The following is a 20,996-nucleotide window of genomic DNA, read 5'->3' as shown; positions in this document are numbered from 1 at the left end:
TTGCAGGACAACTATCTTAGGAAAGACTTGAAGCTAAAGATCTATAATTGCAGTAGGACAAACAAACAAACAAAATCAGCAAAACTACTTTGCACTACTGATTCCAAAGATGCCTATTTGGGATTTATGAGATTTTATTCTTTATTTTTGTGTGCATTTTGGACTATTTGTGGTTCACTGGATTCAGAGGTGTATTTTTACTGCACGCACAATGATGTTTTCTAGCTACTCTCAAACAGCAAAAGGCCAGGAGATGGCTTCTTCATGGCTGTACCAGAACAGAGTTCTTATCGCTGTTTACACTTGCCTCTGAAGGAAGAGCAAATGGCACGGAGAGCCATGATGCTGCAAACACAAGATTTTCACTGGAAAGGTACAGGGTGTGTGAAGCAGGGTGTATTGGACAATAACTCTCCAAGAGCTGTCAAAAGTGCATTATGCTAAACACAGCATTAATCTGGCCACTTGCTACATAAGGGGGAGGAAAACCTTGTTTTTTCCTCTACAGCTTTCAGCCTCAGTGAACAATATTCTGATGGCAGGAGATAAAAGACTTAATACAAAGCCACATCAGTATGGAAAAATCCATGCAAACGCTTCCCTTTTTTTAAAAAAAATAATAACATAGAAGCATATGAGCTGTGAACATTCATTATTTCTCCTTATGTTTGGGGTGTATATCATTATTATTATTTCCTTACAGTCAACTGCTAAGCTGTTCTGATGAAGTCAATGGCTTTCCGTCATACTTACCTCTGTATAAAGCATGTAGCATATTCTCTAGTTCTGTTGACTGATGACTCAGAGAATAGTCTTCAAAGGGGCCTTACCTCATTGACAATTGATGGAAGATTAATCTGTTAAGGGCTCTAACAGTTATTTTCCTTTTGCCTGCTCATTTTGTCTTCATGTCTAAGGCAAACAATATGTGAGAGGGGGAATTACTAAGACGTTGGGGCTCTTTTTCCAGTGCATTTGAGAGAACACTTTTCACTCCATGAAATGTTGCACTTTGGTAAAAGAATTGTCTACACACTGTTCATAAGGTTGGTTTCTTATTTTATAATTCTCCTCTTTATGGTCACTGCTCTCCCTTTATGTGAACAGTTTGCCATCTATTGTGTTGTTCAATAGAGATCAGGAAGCTGCTGCATAATACAAATGCCAAGTAATAATTGCTTAGTTATTGTACTTTCATGTAAAACAGATGTAACATAACTCTTTTTAATAATTTAAATATGAAATAGGATGGAAGTAAAATTCATATCTCTTGTCACTAAGTGTATAGAACTATGGGGAGGTGTGCAAGCCTTCACTTAGTAACTGAGGCTGTTTTTGTAACAGGATTACCAGTTCAGATGTCGAAAACCAACTGTGCATGTTGTAAGTTTGGTCTTGGAATGACATGTGCTCACTACATATAAAAAAAGATAACTGACACTCATCTTTAGGTGCATATCAATACATTCATGGTGCAGCCAAATTTCAGGATCCTTCCAGCTCAAAAAAAAAAAAAAAAAAAAGCTGGAAGGAAAATAGAACTTGGGTGTATCCTATGAACAATTGATTGCCACACATTACTTCTCACATGTAGTGGCAGCTGGTACAATCCACAAGAACCACCTCTGTTTCTCACCACATGTAAGCTTTTAGCATAACGATCAAGGATGAAACAGACACTCTACTGAACAAGCATTAGACACCAGGATGTGTTTGAACAGTAACTTAACTAGACTGTTGATTTCAAGTTCTGAGTGTTTACCCACATGAGACTTCCTCTGGGGCTCTCAGAAGCTGACACTGGTGCTTTCTTTTAAATGAGGCAGTCCTAACCTCTGAAATGCAACTCAATGACTGCATCTACCGGGATTTGTGTTATCACTTCTTGAAAAGCCTGTTTATACACTCCCTTGTTATTTGTGTTCTACAGTGACATCTTGTATCATGGCAGCTAACGCTGGCTTGAAAACACTTTATGCCAGTCTTTTACAAATAAGTTACTAACTCATAAAAATGTATGCTTGCCTGCCCACCCACCCTCCCTATGTGAATTGCTTGTAGCCTAAAAGAGACCGGACAAAAAAGAAAGAGAGAAGGGGAAATATTTTGTAAGTTTCATTGCCTGGTCACCTTGGCAGATTCTTATTTGTCACAGACAACCAGGCAAGTGTCTATATACAAACTTGATTTGTGTGATCAGTACCACTATGTGGTAAGGTGTTTTGTTTTTAACAAAGTTTACATTTTTCGCATAGAGTGCCACAATGTAGAAGTTGTTTTGGGTGGCTGTTGCATGAGAGCTGCAGTGTTTGGACCCACTGTTAAATCTATTGAGGTCTCTTTCCATAATGGTTTTCAGCATCTGGCTTGGAGGTAAGAGACCCGACTCTGAGAAACCTTAGGGAACAGGTGAGTTGCTGTAGGACTGGAGAAAGGGCAAAGGTTGTCTTAATCTTCAAAAGGGCGGGATCTGGCAAACTACACACCAGTCAGTTTGCCTTTGGTACTAGAGAAGATGCTGCAGTAAAGTTAATAAAGGGTATTGTGTTGCTGGAATCCTTGGTTGCATTTCTTATTGAGTTCCCTACCAGGAATGAACTAGAGGGGTGGTCTCAGCAATACCCTTGACAAACAGAATGTGAAGCAGCCAGTCTGTAAGCATCTTGATAAACAGTGATTAGCAGAAGCCGGAATTGATTTGTCAATAATAAATTCTGCCCAACTAATCTTATCTTCCTCTTTTTCATTGGCCAACTAGTGTAATGGATTGTGGAAACACAGTGGATATGATTTAACAAAGCATTTGGCAAAGTCCCCCGTGATATTTTGATTGGCAAAGTGGTTAATTGTGGGCTAGATGATAATACTGTCAAGTAGATTCAGAGCTGGCTAGAAAACTACTCAAAGAGTGCTCATCAGTGTTATTCATCAAACTGGAGGGCTTCAAAGTGGAGTGCCATAGTGCTTCATCCTGGATCCAGTACTCTTTAGCATCTTTACCAATGAGTTAGATCAGGGGTGGATAATCTTTTGTTCTCCAGATGTTGACAAACTATAGCTCCCATCATCTATGACCATGGGCAATCGAGTTTTGAGTTCAGCACCTGAAGGGGCACAGGTTAGCCACCTCTGGATTCAGGTGGAGGCTATCCTTATCAAATTTGCAGATGACACAAAACTGGGAGAGATTGTTTCAGAAGACAGGATTTAAATGCAAAATGACCTGGATAGAATGGGAAGCTGGGTCTACCTTAACAAAAAGAAATCCAGGTAAGAAAAATGCTAAAATCCTCCACTTGGGTGAGGGTGGAGGGAAATCATGCCAAGGTGTAAGGCACATGGTTTGGCCGCAGTACATGTGAAAAGAATCCTGGGACTGCAGTAAATCAAAAGTTGACTTCGGCTTGCACAGTGGGGTTTCCCTTTCTTCTTGCCACCCTTGCAGCCCCTTGTGTACCCTCCAGATCTGCTGGGGAGTAAATTTAGGGGAGTGTATGAAGGGTTGTGGGGAAAGGGGGTGGACCTTGGAAGTCTGTTTGCACACCATTGTGTACAACCAACAGTCTCCAAGTCATAGAAGTAATAGTTTCATTTTATTATGTACTAATAGGGAGACATAATCTGGAACATTATGACCAATTCTGGGCATTTCAAATTGGTTCAGAGGAGGGTCAAAGGTGTAGAAAATAAATCCTGTGATCAAAATTGAAGGAACGGAATGGGCAGGATTCACCTAGCCAGCCTGTCAGCAGAAGCCCTGTATAAGGACTTCCACTTGAGCAATGGGGCTCCCCTCCCTCCACTCTCCCTGCCTGCCCTCCACACATTCCAAAATTGGCTCAGTGGAGGTTAGGAGAACCTCCAGAACTACACACTGGGAGAAAAACGCTATATTGAGTTCCATTCAGTATGCTTAGGCAGGAAAAGAGAATGCTGAGGGAGGACATGATAGTACTCCTCAAATATCTGAAAGACTGTCCCACAGAACAGGGAAGAAGACTGGACTAGAGCTTAAATTACAGGATGGCAGATATTTGTTGAGCATTAGGAGAAATTCCTTAATGGTAAGAGCAGTTTGACAATGGAATCAATTGCCAAGGAAAGCAGTGGCCTCTCCCTAGTCGTTGAAGTCTTTAGACAGAAGTCTGTTGGGACTGATCGAATTTTGGATTTCCCGCATGGGCCAAGAAGTTAGCAGGTGGACTCCAGTTGTATGATTCTATGAAGCAAATGTTATGGCTGCTCATCGGGCATTACATCTGCACTCTATAGTTGCAGCATTACACATTGACCAATTTGGCTGCACTGATGTTACAGGGGAACAAGAAGTTGAAAACTAAGTCCATTCTCCTTAGTTGTTGTTTTTTTTTAAAAAAAAAGCTAGTTGGTCCTAGATTACTCACCCCGCCCCGCCCCCCAAAAAACACTTAACAAAACTTTATTGGTCAATTAATAGGCTGTTTTGGGGGGTATGTTTTTAGGGAGGCTATCTGATAACCAGGATGATAAAACCAGAGCCAGTTTTGATATTCCTAAAGAGTTTGCTATTAACATTTGAATATGTGCTGATGAAAAGAGGTCCTTTTCAGCTTAACAGCCTTCTGTATGAAATCAGTGCCAAAATGGTTTCTGTGTAGACTCCGTAGATTCCAACCAGTTCTAGAATGTATTCATGAATAACAATCAGAGCCATATGTGCAATCTCTAAATGGCCATTCGCTTAAGTACATGCATCTTTTAAATTGCCTGTTTATGACTATAATGGCTAACATTATGTGGAAGTGGTGAATGATGATCTTGCGTTTTAAAAGTGAAAATTCTAATTTGTTTTCAGTGGTCCATAGCAGATATGTCTGTAGGAAGTAAAACCGAATTCCCAACAATGTATAATAGCACTCTGGAAAGATGACGTACGCTCTGATCCAAAACGGGTGTGCTTGTACATCTGCCTGAGGCAACGACATGTTGTCTGATATTTGAAAAGCATAGCTCTTCATCTTTCTGCTCCTAAGCACTTGCACGCTGGTGCAGATAGTCCTAGAATTGTAGTAATTCCCTAACAATAAATCATGCAAGAATATTTGGTATGTTGCCTGAAAAGAAGTCTGCAACTCCAGCTGATCTTAATATCAGGGCATCTTACTGGAAGGTAGAATTGTCAGACGTTGAACCGCAACTATAGATTGTGAAGATATAAAACAAAGCCATATATTTGAATAAGTGGCCTTATTTCTCAAATGTGCTGTCAAGCACCTTTTTAACATTGAAGGCAGCTGAAAATTCATATAAGGCTCACAGCATTAGAAAAACTGAGCAAGGCTTTCTCTTCACTGTTTATTGAATTGGCTTCCTGTGGTGATGTTCCACATCACTACAGAACAGCCCTTATCTATCCTGCAGTTTGTTTGTTTGTTTAAAGTCTATCTGGCTTGAACATAACTGCAAACAATCTAAGAATTGTACATCAGGTATCTCTGAAGAGCTTAGATTCCTTAAAAAAAAATTAGCTTCTAGGAGTGCTTTGGCTTTAATCAAGTTTAGCTTTAATAGTTGTAAAAATATATTTGAAAGTGTGCATGTGCAGTCAACAAGAGTCTCTATGGCAGGGATAAGGAATATTTGGCTTCTAGATGTTGTTGGATTTCAACTCCCATCAGCCCCAGCCAGCATGACCAATGGTCAGGGATTCTGGGAGTTGGAGTCCCACAACATCTAGAAGCCCCATCCCTGCTGTAAGGTTAGGATGAAATGAGCTTCTGTGCCTCTTTTTGTTACTCTGTACCCAACAAAGGGATACATTTTATTTAAGAACAATATCTCATATTAATTTACCCGCCAACTTCCTTCCCTTACGCCACTCTTTGCCTGCAACCAAAACGCCAGGGGGAAAAATGTAAAACTTCAAAAACAGTTAACCACACTTATGTAAAACTAGCCAAATTTGCATATACTGTTGATATGCACAATTTAAGTAAACATATTTTAACTTTCTTGGCTCATAATATGGATGGAATAAGATATTGTGTACAGTGGGGCCTCGCAAGACGAAATTAATCCGTTCCGCGAGTCTCTTCGTCTTGCGGTTTTTTCGTCTTGCGAAGCACGGCTATTAGTGGCTTAGCGGCTATTAACGGCTTAGCGGCCTTAAGAAAAAGGAAACAAACTCTCAAGAACTCGCAAGACGTTTCGTCTTGGGAAGCAAGCCCATAGGGAAATTCGTCTTGCAGAACGACTCAAAAAACGGAAAACTCTTTCGTCTTGAGCGTTTTTCGTCTTGCGAGGCATTCGTCTTGCGAGGTACCACTATAATCCCTATTGTGTCTGCCAGCTATCAAACTGTTACTAGGGCTCTGCACAGTAACCTACAGTAAATACAGCAGTACAGTGGTAGCAAACTCTCCACTGTCCTTGAGACTAGAGATTGCGTGGCAAGGCCCTGGGCCCCACAGTCCCCTCCAGAATAAATACACAAACACAAGTATATTGGGTTAATGGGATAAATAAGACCACAACTTTATTGGTTACAGATGTGAGAGGTTTGGCTTAGGCAGTTGGGTGAAGCAAGACTATATCCTGACTCTTGCCCGACTGCAGGAAGTCTCATAAGGGTCAACCACCGGAAGAGGGGAGCCCTATGATGTACATCAATTAAGAGCAGCCCCAGGGTCACTGATGGGGTTGTGGCATGAGCCTAGCCCACGCCCAGGCTTTGGACAGGAACCACACCCCCAGATCCCTTTGACGGGATCCCCTTAACGAGAAGGGGCAGGTGGAGGCAACAACCTCTCCTCCCATAATAAGGCTTATCCAATGCCTAACCTTAAAAAGTTGTGATGATTGCTACTAGGTAGGCAAAAACCAAATGGCTAGAGCCAGTTTTGCCAAGTGGAAAAATTCCTACCCATCCCCAACAACCAGGCAACCAACATAAGTCATAGCAAGGTCAAAGTCAATCAACGCAAGAAAAGAAGGTGGGTGGGCTGGGAGATCCCAAGAATGGATGCAAAGGAGGCTGCTTTCCTGGCCACACTGCAATTTAAGCGGCCATAGCCACGCCCCCAGGCAAACCCAATTGGCCGGCCGGGGGCGTGATGCGGCTGGGGCTCCTACTGGCATGGGCTGCAATACTCTCCCCACTGCCAGGTTGCTGTGAGGACCCGGATTCCTGCCCGCAAAGCAGTCCCCCGCAAAGAGGGAGCTGACTTGTCACTTGGTGACATTGACACTCTGCAGCTCCACTTAGCACCTGCAAGCATTCACCAAAGCAGCTGTTGATATTGCAGAGTCCTTTGCACAACGGAATGACGAACAGTACGTGCCACATGCTTAAAGTTGCTTTATTTTCAGTTCAAAGTGGAGAAATTACAAACATGCATCTTGCCTCTGCGGGAGCAGAGAAGCAACCGTCCTTCTCCTCGGAATAACGAACACCGAGAGATCAGTGAAAAACAGGAAACCAGTGTACGTCACATCCAGCTTCCAATTCCCGTGGGAAAACCCAACAGTGCTCTGACTGTGGAATGTAAACATTGTCTTGTGACAAGCACTTTGCTGCACAGTGAAGAGAGCAGAAACCAACATCCTCCCCCTTTCCGTGAACATCACTGGGCAGCGTGTTCGTACAATATCAGTACAAACCCAACTTCTGTACATAGGTACAGTGTTGATCCCTTGATACAATCTTGGACAATACATCAGCAGGAATTTCATTACCTGGCATATAGGACACCGTTACGAGTCCCTTCTGAATATGTTCCCTAGCATGTTGCACCTTCAACTGCAAGTGCTTCGTGCTTTGCTTACAACCTTCCGAATTCAGCAAAGCCAAACATGCTTTGTTGTCCTGGTAAACCTGGATTGGACATTTGACAGGAATTTTCATGTCTTTGCACAATTGTAACAACCATTCACAATCCTTAAGTGAATAAGACAGTGCATTCAGTTCAGCTTCACAAGTACTTAAGCTAATTGTTGTTTGCTTCTTGCATGACCAATCAAATAGACCCTGATTGTACATGTAGCAAACTCCAGACGTACTTTTCCTGTCTGTAGTGTCACTTCCAAAACTTGCATCTGCAAAAATCTCAAGACCACCAGACTTCTGATTGTTAAATCTCAGTCTGTAATGCATAGTGCCTTTCAAATAGCGTGCTATGCGTTTCAGAGCTTTCCAATCCTTAATAGTAGGATTGTTGACTTGTCTGCTTAGCAAATTACAGCTAACAGCAATGTCAGGTCTTGAACATCTGGCAATGAAGTTTAGCTTGCCTAGCACACTTCTGTACAGTGTAGTGTCAGAAAATGCTTCTTCAGTGTCTTCTACCTGATAACCTGTTGTCATCGGTGTGTCTACAGGGTTAGCATCCATCAGGTTCAGTTTGCTTAACACATCAGCAATTTTCCGTGACTGGTGTACTAGAATGTTACCACTTTGATCTCTTTCTATTTCCAGAGATAGGTAGTTGTTTACCTCACCAAGATCTTTCATGTCAAAGTGCTCTTTCAGTTGAGCTAGGGCGTTATTGTACATTGAGACATCTTTCCAAAAGAATAAAATATCATCAACATAAAACAAACAGTACAGCTTCTTTTGCCCTTCCTCTTTGACAAACACACATGGATCAGCTTTCCCTTGCTGAAAACCTAGAGAAAACAATGCTTCAGTGAGTTTTGTGTGCCAACACCGTGCACTTTGTTTGAGACCATAAAGGGACTTCTTCAGAGCACAAACAAATCCCTGTTTTACCTGTACGCCATCAGGTGGAAGCATATAAAGTGATTCACCTAAAGATCCGTACAAAAATGCTGTATTCACATCATGGTGACTAATGTGTAGATTCTCCTCTGCAGCTAGCTTGAGCATAAGCCTAATGCTCTCATATCTCACAGTGGGTGAGTAGGTTTCGTGATAGTCTTCACCTGGTACCTGTGCAAAACCTCTGGCTACCAATCTGGCTTTGTGTCTGACTATCTTGCCATTTTGATCAGTCTTTGCTTTGAAGACCCATTTGCTTCCAAGCAGTTTCATTCCTGGAACTACTGGAACTAGCTCCCAAGTTTTGTTCTTTTCTAAGGAATCAAGCTCAGCCTTCATTGCATTTAACCATGGCTCAGCTTCCTTAGAATCCAAATCCTGGATTTCTTGGAAACTTGAAGGTTCAAATACCTTCCTGGAGCTTTTAACAGCTGCTACTGCTGTCTTGGCAAATTCATCAGCAAATCTCTTTGGAGGTCTGCCTTTTGTGGCTCTTTGTGACCTGCGAATCAGCCTTTGGTCTTCAACACTTTCCTCTTCCTTCTTAGGAGAAAAGTGACCTATTGTGAACAATGGTTCTTCCAATTCCTGATCAGAGCTTTCAGAGGGTCGCATAGAGGCTTTCGCACTCTTGAAATCCTCTGAATTATCCGATTCAGTTTCAGACTCAGAATCAGAACCTTCATCAGTGGGTGTGGGTTGTTGCGGCTGCTTATCCTCAGTCTCATCACTGTCATCAGGATAACATTGGAAAATTCCCACGTTCTCCCCCCACTTGGCATTGTACTCAACACTTCTTGTGAGCTTAATTGTCTTAGAGTCAGTCATCATTATTCTGTAAGAACTTTTCTGATAACCTAGAAAGATACCATGCAATCCATGCTTGCCTAACTTGGAGCTTTGTGGTGAGTGAATCCACATGTCAGAACCAAAAATTTTCATGTGTTTGATGTATGGTTTCTTGCCAAACATCTTCTCATAGGGGGTACAACCAATCGCTGAAGATAACCTGCGATTGTAACTGTAAACAAAACACGAGAGAGCTTCGGCCCAATAACTCTCTGGAAGATTGGCATCATGCAGCAAGGTTTTTAACCCTTGAAGCAATGTTTGATTTGCCCTTTCGCAAAGTCCATTCTGCCATGGCGAGCGAGGACTGGACAAATCGTGTTGAATTCCTTTCTCAGTCAGAAAAGCTTCAAACTGCTGAGAAGTGAATTCTCCCCCGCGATCTGTGAAAAGAATCTTTATCTTCTTACCATGCACATTTTCCAACCAAGCACAGAATTCCTTGAACCTTGGGAAAGCCTCTGATTTCTGCTTGAGATTATACACGTAAATATACCTGGAAAATGCATCAATGAGAACCATGAAGAACCTATTTTCACCCAAAGAGGGCGATAGTGGACCAACTAAATCAGCATGAACAATCTGGTATGGTTCTGTAGCTTGCCTACTAGACACCTTACCTTTCGCAGCCATTTTCACCTTGTTTGCTGCACATGCCTTGCACTTCATGTGGTACCTGCAGGGTTTAATAGTCATACCTTCAACCAAGGTAGGCATTTTAGATACTGCCTCAAAATGCAAATGACCAAATTTCCTGTGAAAATCATGAATGCATTCTGCATGCAAACTTTTGTTAGAACCTGCAATGCAACAAGTATCATTCTGCACAACATCATCATAATACAAAACAAACAAACGATCAACACATTCAGCATGCAATACATAATCGTCTTTCTTTGTGATGGTGCATTTCTTGTTCTTGAAGGAAACGTCAATGTTCCGTTCATTCAGCTGCATCACACTTAGAAGATTGTGTGTGGCATCTGGAACGTACAGTACATCCTGTATCGATAAGTCCAAACTGTGAAGAACAACAGTTCCGTAGCCTTGACTGGGGATCGTGTGGTCATCCGCCTGGTGAATCGCACCTTCCTGCGGTGTAAAAGACACGAACAGTCTCTTATCGTTGCACATGTGGTGGGTAGCTGCTGAATCAACAACGAAGAAAGATCTAGATGTCTTCTGGACCTTTGCAACCTTTGGAGTGAAGCGTGAGACCATTGCCTTGTGCTGCGTTGTCCTGGACACTGGACCTTTGCCTTTGCTATGGCCTTTTCCACGCGATGAACTTCCGCTGCGCTGCTCTGTCTTGGCCCTGGGATATCTGCATTCCCTCTTCATATGGCCTAGACGTCCACACGAGTAGCATTTCACTGCCTTCAAAGCTTTGGCGCCCTCTGGTGGTTCCACTGCACTCTGGGATGACGTCTGTGAAGACTCCCCCTTATCCATGCAGCTAGCACCCCGGCGATCTGCTTCATTCTGGATCACGGCAGTAACATAGGCTACTGTGAGCTGAGCAGTTGGCTGAACAGCAATCTGAGTGGCAACGGACTCCCAACTTGGACCCAAAGAATGTAGTATCATAAAGGAATACACAGCCTCTGGAAAGTTGAGTCCTCTCTGTTGCAGCTCATGTCTCAGATTCTGCATCTCCATCAGGTGTGTACGCACATCTCCACCTTCAGCAAGAGCCATACCATGCAGCTTGGCATAGTAGTACATTGAGGAACCAGCTTCTGTCCTCAAGTGAGCCTCTCTTAAAGAGTTCCAAATTTCTTTGGCTGTGGTCTTTCCACGCAACAAACAGAGCTCTTCTGGGGATACTATCAACGTAAGCGTTCCCCTTGCTTTGGAATCCTTAGCAGCCCATTGAGCTGTAATTGGAGCTGGGGGGTTGTCTGTAATAACATTGAACAGACCTTCCTTCCGCAGAATTGCCTCTGCATAAAGTACCCACTCCGTGTAATTTTTCTTATTGAGCTTAGGAATCCCAAAAGCATCAACCAGCTTTGCTTCAGCCATCATTGCTGCTTTAATCGAGCTGCGTCACAGTACAGCTTCCAAAAGCACTTGTAAAAAGTACTTTCGCTTTCCCAGTCATCCAAGCCTTAGCCTGTGTCGCGGCAAAACGGCTTTTAAAAGTTCAAAGTCCAGGCCATAAAGCCATAAACTAGAAACTGGCAGGCTGCCAGGCTGCTCCGGGCAGCATGAGCACATACCTTCATCAATCAAACTTGACGCGCAGAGCAGATAACGCCGATCCGTTTCTCTGTTCCTCTGCCGGCATTCCTCAGTTTGATTTACGTCTTTCTGGGCCCGATAACCAAAATGTTGATATTGCAGAGTCCTTTGCACAACGGAATGACGAACAGTACGTGCCACATGCTTAAAGTTGCTTTATTTTCAGTTCAAAGTGGAGAAATTACAAACATGCATCTTGCCTCTGCGGGAGCAGAGAAGCAACCGTCCTTCTCCTCGGAATAACGAACACCGAGAGATCAGTGAAAAACAGGAAACCAGTGTACGTCACATCCAGCTTCCCATTCCCGTGGGAAAACCCAACAGTGCTCTGACTGTGGAATGTAAACATTGTCTTGTGACAAGCACTTTGCTGCACAGTGAAGAGAGCAGAAACCAACACTTAGCACCTGCAAGCATTCACCAAAGCAGCTCCAGTACATATAATAGCCCAGCACCTGGAGTACCTCAGTGAATGAGTGATTTGGGAAATGGAATTTTTCAAAAGACTTGTCATATTTACCAGCTCTTTAAAGTGATAGATTACCTAAACTATTCCACAGTAGCTGGTAAAGACATTTCCCTCCATCATCTTAGTTGACAGAAGCTAAAAGAGTAGCTCATAGCACCCATGTCCTGGTCCATTTTAAAGCATGCTGTGGCTGACCTAACCTCTCAGTAGCCAGCTGAGAACTGCTGCTGATGTTTAATTCCATTAACTGCACTTGTGACAACTCCCTCTGTGGCTGCTACGTGTGAGGAGCAAAGCAAATTATTCTCCAGAAATATCACATGAATATATTATACAAATCCTTTCAGAGAGCATTGGCATCAAATACTCTTGTTTAGCACAAAAGGATGTTTGTGGGGAGGTGAGGTGAGAGGAGGAAGAGAGAGGTAATTGAAATAATTCACCTAGATCTCATCAGAAGCAACTATGATAACCCCAGTAATCTGTTATTTGGGTCAAAATCTCAATTAATTAGTATACCTAAAGGCCCTGGTTTATCTACTTGTGCTGCACTTAGCTGTTGCATGGGAGTAGACCCACACAAGAGTGGATGGGACTTGCATTTCCCCCTCCCTTTTTACATTTAACGGTAACACTTTATTATAACAACATTAAAGAGATGGGAATTGTTACATTTGCGTAAGTCTGTATTGGAAATATAATTTGTTCAAAAAACAAAAATAGGCCAGTGGTTTATATATGTTTTAACTAGAGCAGGATATTCTCTCTCCCCCTGCCCCCCTGGTGTTCCATCTTAAGACTCCCATCAATAAGAAACTAAAGAGAATGTTACCACAAAATAAGTAATAGGGATTCACAGCACTGGGACATGGGATCAGCTTTCTAGGCTTTCAGACAGGAGTCTCTCCCAGTCCTACCTAGAGATACTGGTAGGGGCCTTCTGGATGCAAAGCACTTAGCACTCAGCTACAACTCAGTGTAATATAAAAGACTATTATTGATTAGATTCTAAACTATCCCACAGGAGCAGGCAAAGAAATGTATTTCTACCTAAAAGGAAACAGTTGCCAGAAGTGCCCTGTCCTGGTTTGTTTTAAAGCATGCTGAGGCTGAGTAATGCTGACATAACTGTTAGCAGTAATTCTTGTATTTTTGCTAATCATAACCCTATAACCAGAAAACAAGGGGTTAATATAATTACCTAGCTTAAAAAGGTAAAGGGACCCCTGACCATTAGGTCCAGTCGCAGACGACTCTGGGGTTGCGGCGCTCATCTCGCTTTACTGGCCGAGGGAGCCGCATACAGCTTCTGGGTCATGTGGCCAGCATGACTAAGCCGCTTCTGGCGAACCAGAGCAGCACACGGAAACGCCGTTCACCTTCCCGCTGGAGCGGTACCTATTTATCTACTTGCACTTTGACGTGCTTTTGAACTGCCAGCTTGGCAGGAGCTGGGACCGAACATCAGGAGCTCACCCTGTTGTGGGGATTCGAACCGCCGACCTTCTGATTGGCAAGCCCAAGGCTCTGTGGTTTAACCACAGCGCCAAAAACTGAATGATCAGAATCCCAGACAGGAGACAATTAATTTTTCAGTGTCAGTGCTGCTGTCATGAAATACATTGCCATACTAGCAAGAACCTACTAGGCTGGTAAGTAATTTGCATCATCTGCCATTGGGATGGAGAGCAGAGTATATGCTTTCAGATATACAAATGCAGTTTCTTGGGGATGTGGTGCAACCTTGGAACAAAGCTTTCATGGCTTTATCAAAACAGTGCTAGCTATTGTTAATATTCAGTGTGAGCCAAGGACAGTCCATGCATATGAAACAGCAATCCTTGTTATCTTCATATATCACTTAAATTTCAAGGAGCGAAACTGGAAAAGTCAACTGATGTGTTGATGTGCACAATAGGACATTCCTTTCCCCTCCTCCTGCTGTTCCCCTCCCCCTAGATTTGCGTTGGGAGAACTGTCTAGGGCAGATGGGGGTGGCAGAGGACGAGGAGAGGAAGGGAAGTTCCCTTGAGAAAGTGGAAATCCTCTCACACCATGTTGGCTATACCCCAATGAGTTTAAAGTTAAAAATGCACATGCATGATATTTTCTAACACAGAATTATTTGGCTCCTTAGGTATTGCATTTTATTATAAACAAGTAAAAATGCACATTAGAATTCAGATCTACATAACTGGCATCATACAATACCCATTGGGTTGCATTGCTATAGAAGATTTGTCCCTAGAAGCTAGATAAAGGACCATAGTTAATTTTAGAATAGCAGCTGGACCTGCTGAGAATATGTGTTGTTTTTTTGGTTTTTTTAAAAGTGGCATATGTTAGGCTTTTACAATAGCGATGGCTATTTTTATAAAAAGCCATTTACAATGTTTTCCAATAATTCTAGCTCTCTCTGGTGCTGCCACTAACAGTGGTAGACAGCAGATTAGTGGTAATACCCCCACTTCCTAAACCCTGTGGGCTCGCTGTGACCACAGTGAGTGCTCTTCTGGTTACATAATAATATATAATCATTTTTTCTCCCCCCTCCCCCGCAATCTACTGTGCCACCTCCAGGGTTGGCATAGTTTACAGCACATTTGCAGGGGGAGGTGTTAAGAGAACAAGGCCATTTATGGTCCTTGGTTCTGAACCAATCTGCCCTGGGAAGTCCTGTTTTGGGCCCAACCAACTGGTGGAACACCAGAACTTACTGCAGATGCGCCACCAACTGCAGAAGTGTTTGCAGGCCTCACTGTCTAGCAGCAGAGTAGCCAGCAGAGCAGCACATATAGCACTTCAAAAAACCTTTCGGCAACTTTAGGATAATAATAATCTCTTGAATAATAATCTCTTGACGTCAGATATGATAACTGGAAAAGTGGCTTATTATTTAGGCAAAACAGATCCCACTCGCTGTCAAAGAAACCTGTTCTCATTTATTCCACTACAAAAACTGTCAAGGCTTGATGATGTGCCAAACAACACATTATGTTGTAATTTGAACCTGTACTAAGTGTGTGTGGGGGGTGTTTTCAAATCATGTTTACTTGGAAGATGCAGAAAGGACTCATTGAAAATGAACGAGTTCTGGTTCTGCTATCCACAAGCCATTTTTTAAGGTACGAAATCCGGCACCTATTTTGTCCAGCGGAAAGCCCAGTGCAGGATTCTAGATCATGGTCTACAATACATAATTAAGGTTGCAAATGTAAACTCATTTTGGATTGGGCAGCTTTCCAAGTAACTGGGACTAGGACTGGGGTATAAGACAAATGCTTGGGAACAGCTTCAGTCCAGAGAACATAGGTGTGCAGAAATCTGCAAATTTCAAACACTTCATTTATTTCTGTATAACCCTTAATTATACACTTGTTATATTTTATAGACATGACCTTGTTGCAATAACAAATGCCTTTGGAAACTTATGAGCATGTTAAAACATCTTGCTTCCCTGTAAACCACCTTTCTTTACACAGGAAGATAGAAAACAATGTAACCATACATAAAATCAATTTTATTTTTATGAATACTGAGTGTGAGAAACAAAGTATCTGAATTTGCTCATATGAAATCATACAGACTAATTGCAAAGTTATTGTGGGCTTTAATCTTGCAACTAGGACTGTATGCAGTGTTCTGCTTGCACACTGATTTTTGGGGGGAGGGGGGTGGCAGCTTTGCACTGCTGCCCCATGTCTCTCTCAAAAATCTGCTCCTCAAGTTTGGAGAATCTTCGAAGCAGCAGCACAAACGGCTGCACCTTCACGTTGCACAGGCGCCCTTGGGCACCCAGCCATTATTCTTACAACTGCATCCTTAGTAACTTGCCATGGATCAAAGACTTAATAGACAGGAGGGAAATCACTGCAAAACTGCGTGTCAAAAATTCTAAAACAGTTTCTGCATTTTAGAATGCCAGGTTCATGCCTTGCAGTTTCATATGTGTGTCCGCTCTGTTTACCTTCCAACATTTCACAGGATTTGCCATTGCTGCTCGAGGACTAGCTCATAAATGCAGCAGAATCACGTGGTAAAGCTTTTCCAGGTTTGTACCACTGTTGGTGGGGGATTCCATGTCTGCTCTCAGATATAAAATTACGGCACGTACAAAACTAGCATGCTTAGGGGAAAGTGTTACCTAGCTTTCTCCCTGGCATGCTATTGTGGAGGTAGTAGGGGGAACACTGAAGCATCAGAATCTGTAGTAATATAGTGGAGGGGGAAAGTTCACCACAATTTTGCCTGCTGTATGAATTGCCCTTTATAGTAGAATTTATAGAGCAATCCACAGCCCTGTCTGGGAGCAAAAGGGTGGAACAAATTGACCACTGTATCTGAAGCCCTGTCCACGAGTGCTGACCAGGATGGATGCTGGAGGCATGTTTCCCAATTTTGTCATGTTAACTCCAGTCTGGCACACCTGAGGAACCCAGTATGAGCCCCTCTCTGAGGAGTGGATTGGTTCAGCATCCATCGCGGCCCAAAACCATAACCTCCCATTTCGGGAGCTCCTGCCAGGTCATCACTACTGATAGATACAGACATAAAACAACACACCCCAGCCAGTGGATGGAGAACTCTGTTACATCCTAACCTCCAGCAGCAAGGGGTCAGGGAGTTAGAATTGTAGCCTTAGATGCATTCCTATTCATTTCAAACTTCAGAGAGGATCCAAAGAGCTATTTTAGGCATCCCTAAGGGGTTTGGGCATGTTCTTTTGAGATCTGATTAATATTCCCTTTTTTAAAACAGTAGGCTGCCATATCACAACACAAACTAGGTCTGAATTCAACCTGCTAACTAAACTAATAGGAAATAATCTAAAAAGACAAACCATTTTAAAAGCTAAGAACATAAAGCAATGGAAAAGTAGAATATACAAACACTTAAGCAGTTCCCCAAATATGTAAGCATGAATAATATGTAGATATACCATGCCTCCCAATTGGTAATTTGTGTTTTCAGAAACAGCTCTCTTCATATTGTGACTTGCTTTGTTATTTGAAGTTCTCAAATTATTACCAATACTTTGACCCCATTGGCAGACAAACAGTACGGTACTTGGGGTGGGGGTGGGGAAGGCTGTTGTTGTTTTGTGGTTGTACATATCTTTACAAAATGTTAATGGTGATATACTTACCCTGCCTTTCATTAATACTACAAAAGAGCATGGTCATAAGTAGATGATAGCTGTTGGAGATGAAGCCATCCCATGCGGCATTCTTGTTTTCAGTATTCATCTCCTACCCGTGCTTTTTTATACTACTGTGGTGAGATTGTTATGAAACCCTTTTGTCAGTCACATACAAGCTAATTTACCTATGTACAGAATTTGTATTACAAGCCTAATTTATACTGTGTTTTAACAGTTTGCCTGAACTGTCTATGATTTCTAAATTTTGTAATGTGGGTGTAAGATTAAAAACATTGATATGTGGTTAGTCCAGACTTTTGTCTTTCTTCAGTGTGTACATATTTTTATTCTTGGGTAATTGTTTTCCCCTGCTATGCAATACACAGAAGCGGTTTCCTTTACCTCGTCTTTATAGGAAAGGCACCTCCAACTCCTGAATCATTTTATTGCCCTTTCCCAAGTCTTATAATACAACTATTCTTTTCCTTACTTCTGTTCTAAATAGTTACGGTGATGCATTTGGTTGAAGCATGGGAAGCATGGCATAGTGGTTAGGGTGTCTGACTAGGACCTGGAAGACCAGGGTTCAAGTTCCCACTCAGACATGAAGCTCACTGGGGTGACCTTGGTCCAGGCACTTACTCTCAGCCTAACCTGCCTCTTAGGGTTGATGAGATTAAATGGGGAGGGAAAGAACTATGTATGCTACTTGAGTGCCTTGGAGGAAAGGCACAAATGTAATAAATACAAATGTAATAAATAAAAATAATGGTGGTCCTTATATAGCAGGCACTTACTGTTTTTTTCAGTAGCTATTTTACACATCTTATTCTCACGGTGAAATATAGCAACAAGCCTGATATACAACTTTTCTTTTTACACAGCTGTGGCTTAGTGGAGATCATGTGAACTTGTAGACTGCTGGAAGCAACCTGGTGCTTTTTGCTGCCATGCAATAACCCCTGGACTGGGAGTTGTGCTTAAGCTCTCGCCGCACTAACCACAAACTGCCATGGTTTGCTTAGTGCAGCAGCAGAAAGGACCAGGGCAGAGCAAAGTGGTTGCAAATTTCTCTCTAGGAGCCTGCACAGTCTTACTAAGCCATAGTTTGATTTATTGTTTTATGTTTGTTTGTTTGTTTGTTTGTTTGTTTGCAAACCAGCTCATTGCCATTCCCTCTGCTTTACCAGTGTTGCCCTTCTTGCCTTAGTACCTAGATGCTTACCACAATTAATCTGCAGCTTTGCTAAAATATGAACTAACATAGTTTTCTTTATTTCTGGTAAGCAGGACATAAAAACTACTGGTATGGAAAGGATATTTTGGTCATTGAACTGTGTAACCCCTTCATGCTCTCAGAATAGACCTTGTTATTCAAAGACATGCAGAATGCAAGCAGGCATAGCTGTAGCACTATTGCCACCTGCTGAACAGTAAGAGAACAAGTAACAATTATTTAAAACCATGGTAACGTTTCCATCATTTCATCATTTTAACATAAACCAGGGTATAATTTAAGAGAACACGATAAAGATGAGCAACGGTCTAATGTGCAGCCTCATCACAGGTTCAGGACCATTCAGGATGCAAGGTGGATAAATTAAATTTAAAAAGCTTTAACAACACTATTTCACTAATCTATAAAATAATTTATGATTTACTTATTTCTAGCTCTCCATCATAAAGGCTCTGGGCGAACAGCAATTATTCTAGCCTCCCTGTCCCTAATGTCTCAATGCCAGTTTGAATAGAAATATCTTTGTGAAAGTCCATATAGTTTTAAACCTTTAAAAAGGTTGTGTGTGTGAATACAAAACAATTACTAGTTTGCCAGTGAGCTTTTACAGAAAAGAACTAGATATGTGCCAGATTAAGTTACAGCATATATATTACCAGATGGGGGAAATACAGCTAATTTAACAGCCTTTAGGGATTTTTTAGCATTGTTTGGAGAAGAATATTGTGGTTACTATGGCTGCAATCATAAACTCCACTGGGAGTAAGCCTCATTTAACAAGACTTAACTTCTGTGTAAACATGGTTATGATTGTGCTTTAAGCCATTTCCAAGATGTCAGGGTTCGTTTGTTTTTTTTAAAAAACACCTTTATTTCAAAATATTTAACCAGAAGGACACATTTTCACATTTAGCATTTGATTTATGACAAAAAATACAAGTTTATGGCACCCAAAACTTTCAGAATTTCAAGCTTCAGAAAAGAAACATCCCATATTTCTTGCCCTCCCACCTCTGTTGTTTTAGAAAGCTAAATAAGTAAGTAAGTAATTTCAAGCTTCAGTATAATGCGTAACAGTTCAGTACTACTCAAGCTGCAAATTTGTGCCTACCTACTGGGGAATTTCTTCCATTAAACTCAGTGAGACCCAGACATAGGTTTAGGTGAGACCAGGAATCTCCAACCTTTTTGGACCAGTAGGTGTATTTTAATTTTGTGAAATACAACATGGATGCCATGAGGAGCACGACATAATCCAAAATCAGAGAGAATACTGCTATTCCTGCTCACCGCACCCAGCAGACAACATCATGCTTACTACAGGAAGTCAGCTATGTCCGACTGCAAAGATCACACAATATTGATTTCACTGACATACACAATAATGCTGCTGCTGTCTAGGAAAAGGGAGCGTTCCCCAGTACCAGGAAAAATAATACAAGGTAGCCACATCACACTCACTGCACTTAAACAGACCATGGACACACAAGCAGTTGCATCTTTTTCACTCATATGCACACACCATACACACACGTCACATATACATCTCTCTCACAGAGATCAACTAGTCATGCCGCCTTCTCACCTGACATATATCTCCCTTGCATAGACAGCACATACCGTCTCCCTCCTCTCATCTTGCAATGACTCACATGTACATAAATCTGTCAGGGTGGAGGTAAAACACCGACATGGTAAAAGTTAAAAGTAAAGGGACCCCTGAACATTAGGTCCAGTTGTGGCTGACTCTGGGGTTACAGCGCTCATTTCGCTTTATTGGCCGATGGAGCCACTGTACATTTTCCAGGTCATGTGCCAACATGACTAAGCCGCTTCTGGCGAACCAGAGCAGCGCACAGAAACACTGTTTACCTTCCCACTGGAGTGGTACCTATTTATCTACTTGCACTTTGACGTGCTTTCGAACTGATAGGTTGGCAGGAGGAGGGACCAAGCAATGGGAGCTCACCCCATCGCGGGGATTCAAACCGCCAACCTTCTGATCGGCAAGTCCTAGGTTTAACCCACAGAGCAGGCTAATTTTCCCCACAAACTGAGAATAATGGGGTTTGTACCTTTTGCCTAACATCTCAGGTTCTAAAAATGCTAGAAACTTTTTTTAAAAAATGAAAGCTGGAAACCTACGTATTATGGTTCATCCCAAAAAAGGCATCAAACCCCTGAGCACTAGGCAGGTGACCCCTGGGCTAGACAGTGTCCTGTATCTTGTCAAGATTTTCCAACTGGTGGGCCTCGAGGGGAGACGTGGTCCAAGATGGTGACGGCTTAGCAAGCAGGCTTC

The 20,996-nt window shown here is 42.2% G+C and overlaps 1 protein-coding gene across 2 annotated transcripts in view; it reads left to right on the top strand.

The window, feature by feature from the left end:
- RASGEF1C (RasGEF domain family member 1C) overlaps positions 1–4,411 on the top strand; it is an 85,639-nt gene extending 81,228 nt beyond the window's left edge. For both annotated transcript variants that reach the window (XM_082211638.1, XM_082211639.1), the window contains exon 14: positions 7–4,411. In XM_082211638.1, coding sequence (XP_082067764.1) covers positions 7–31 — 25 coding nt within the window. In that variant the 3' untranslated portion in view covers positions 32–4,411. The remainder of the gene's footprint in view (positions 1–6) is intronic.
- Positions 4,412–20,996: the final 16,585 nt, after the last annotated feature.

This window comes from Podarcis vaucheri (genome assembly GCF_965113315.1).
Source record: "Podarcis vaucheri genome assembly, chromosome: 2".
Taxonomy (NCBI): domain Eukaryota; kingdom Metazoa; phylum Chordata; class Lepidosauria; order Squamata; family Lacertidae; genus Podarcis; species Podarcis vaucheri.
Note: the sequence above shows the minus strand (reverse complement) of the source record. Positions and strands in the feature narration are given on the sequence as shown.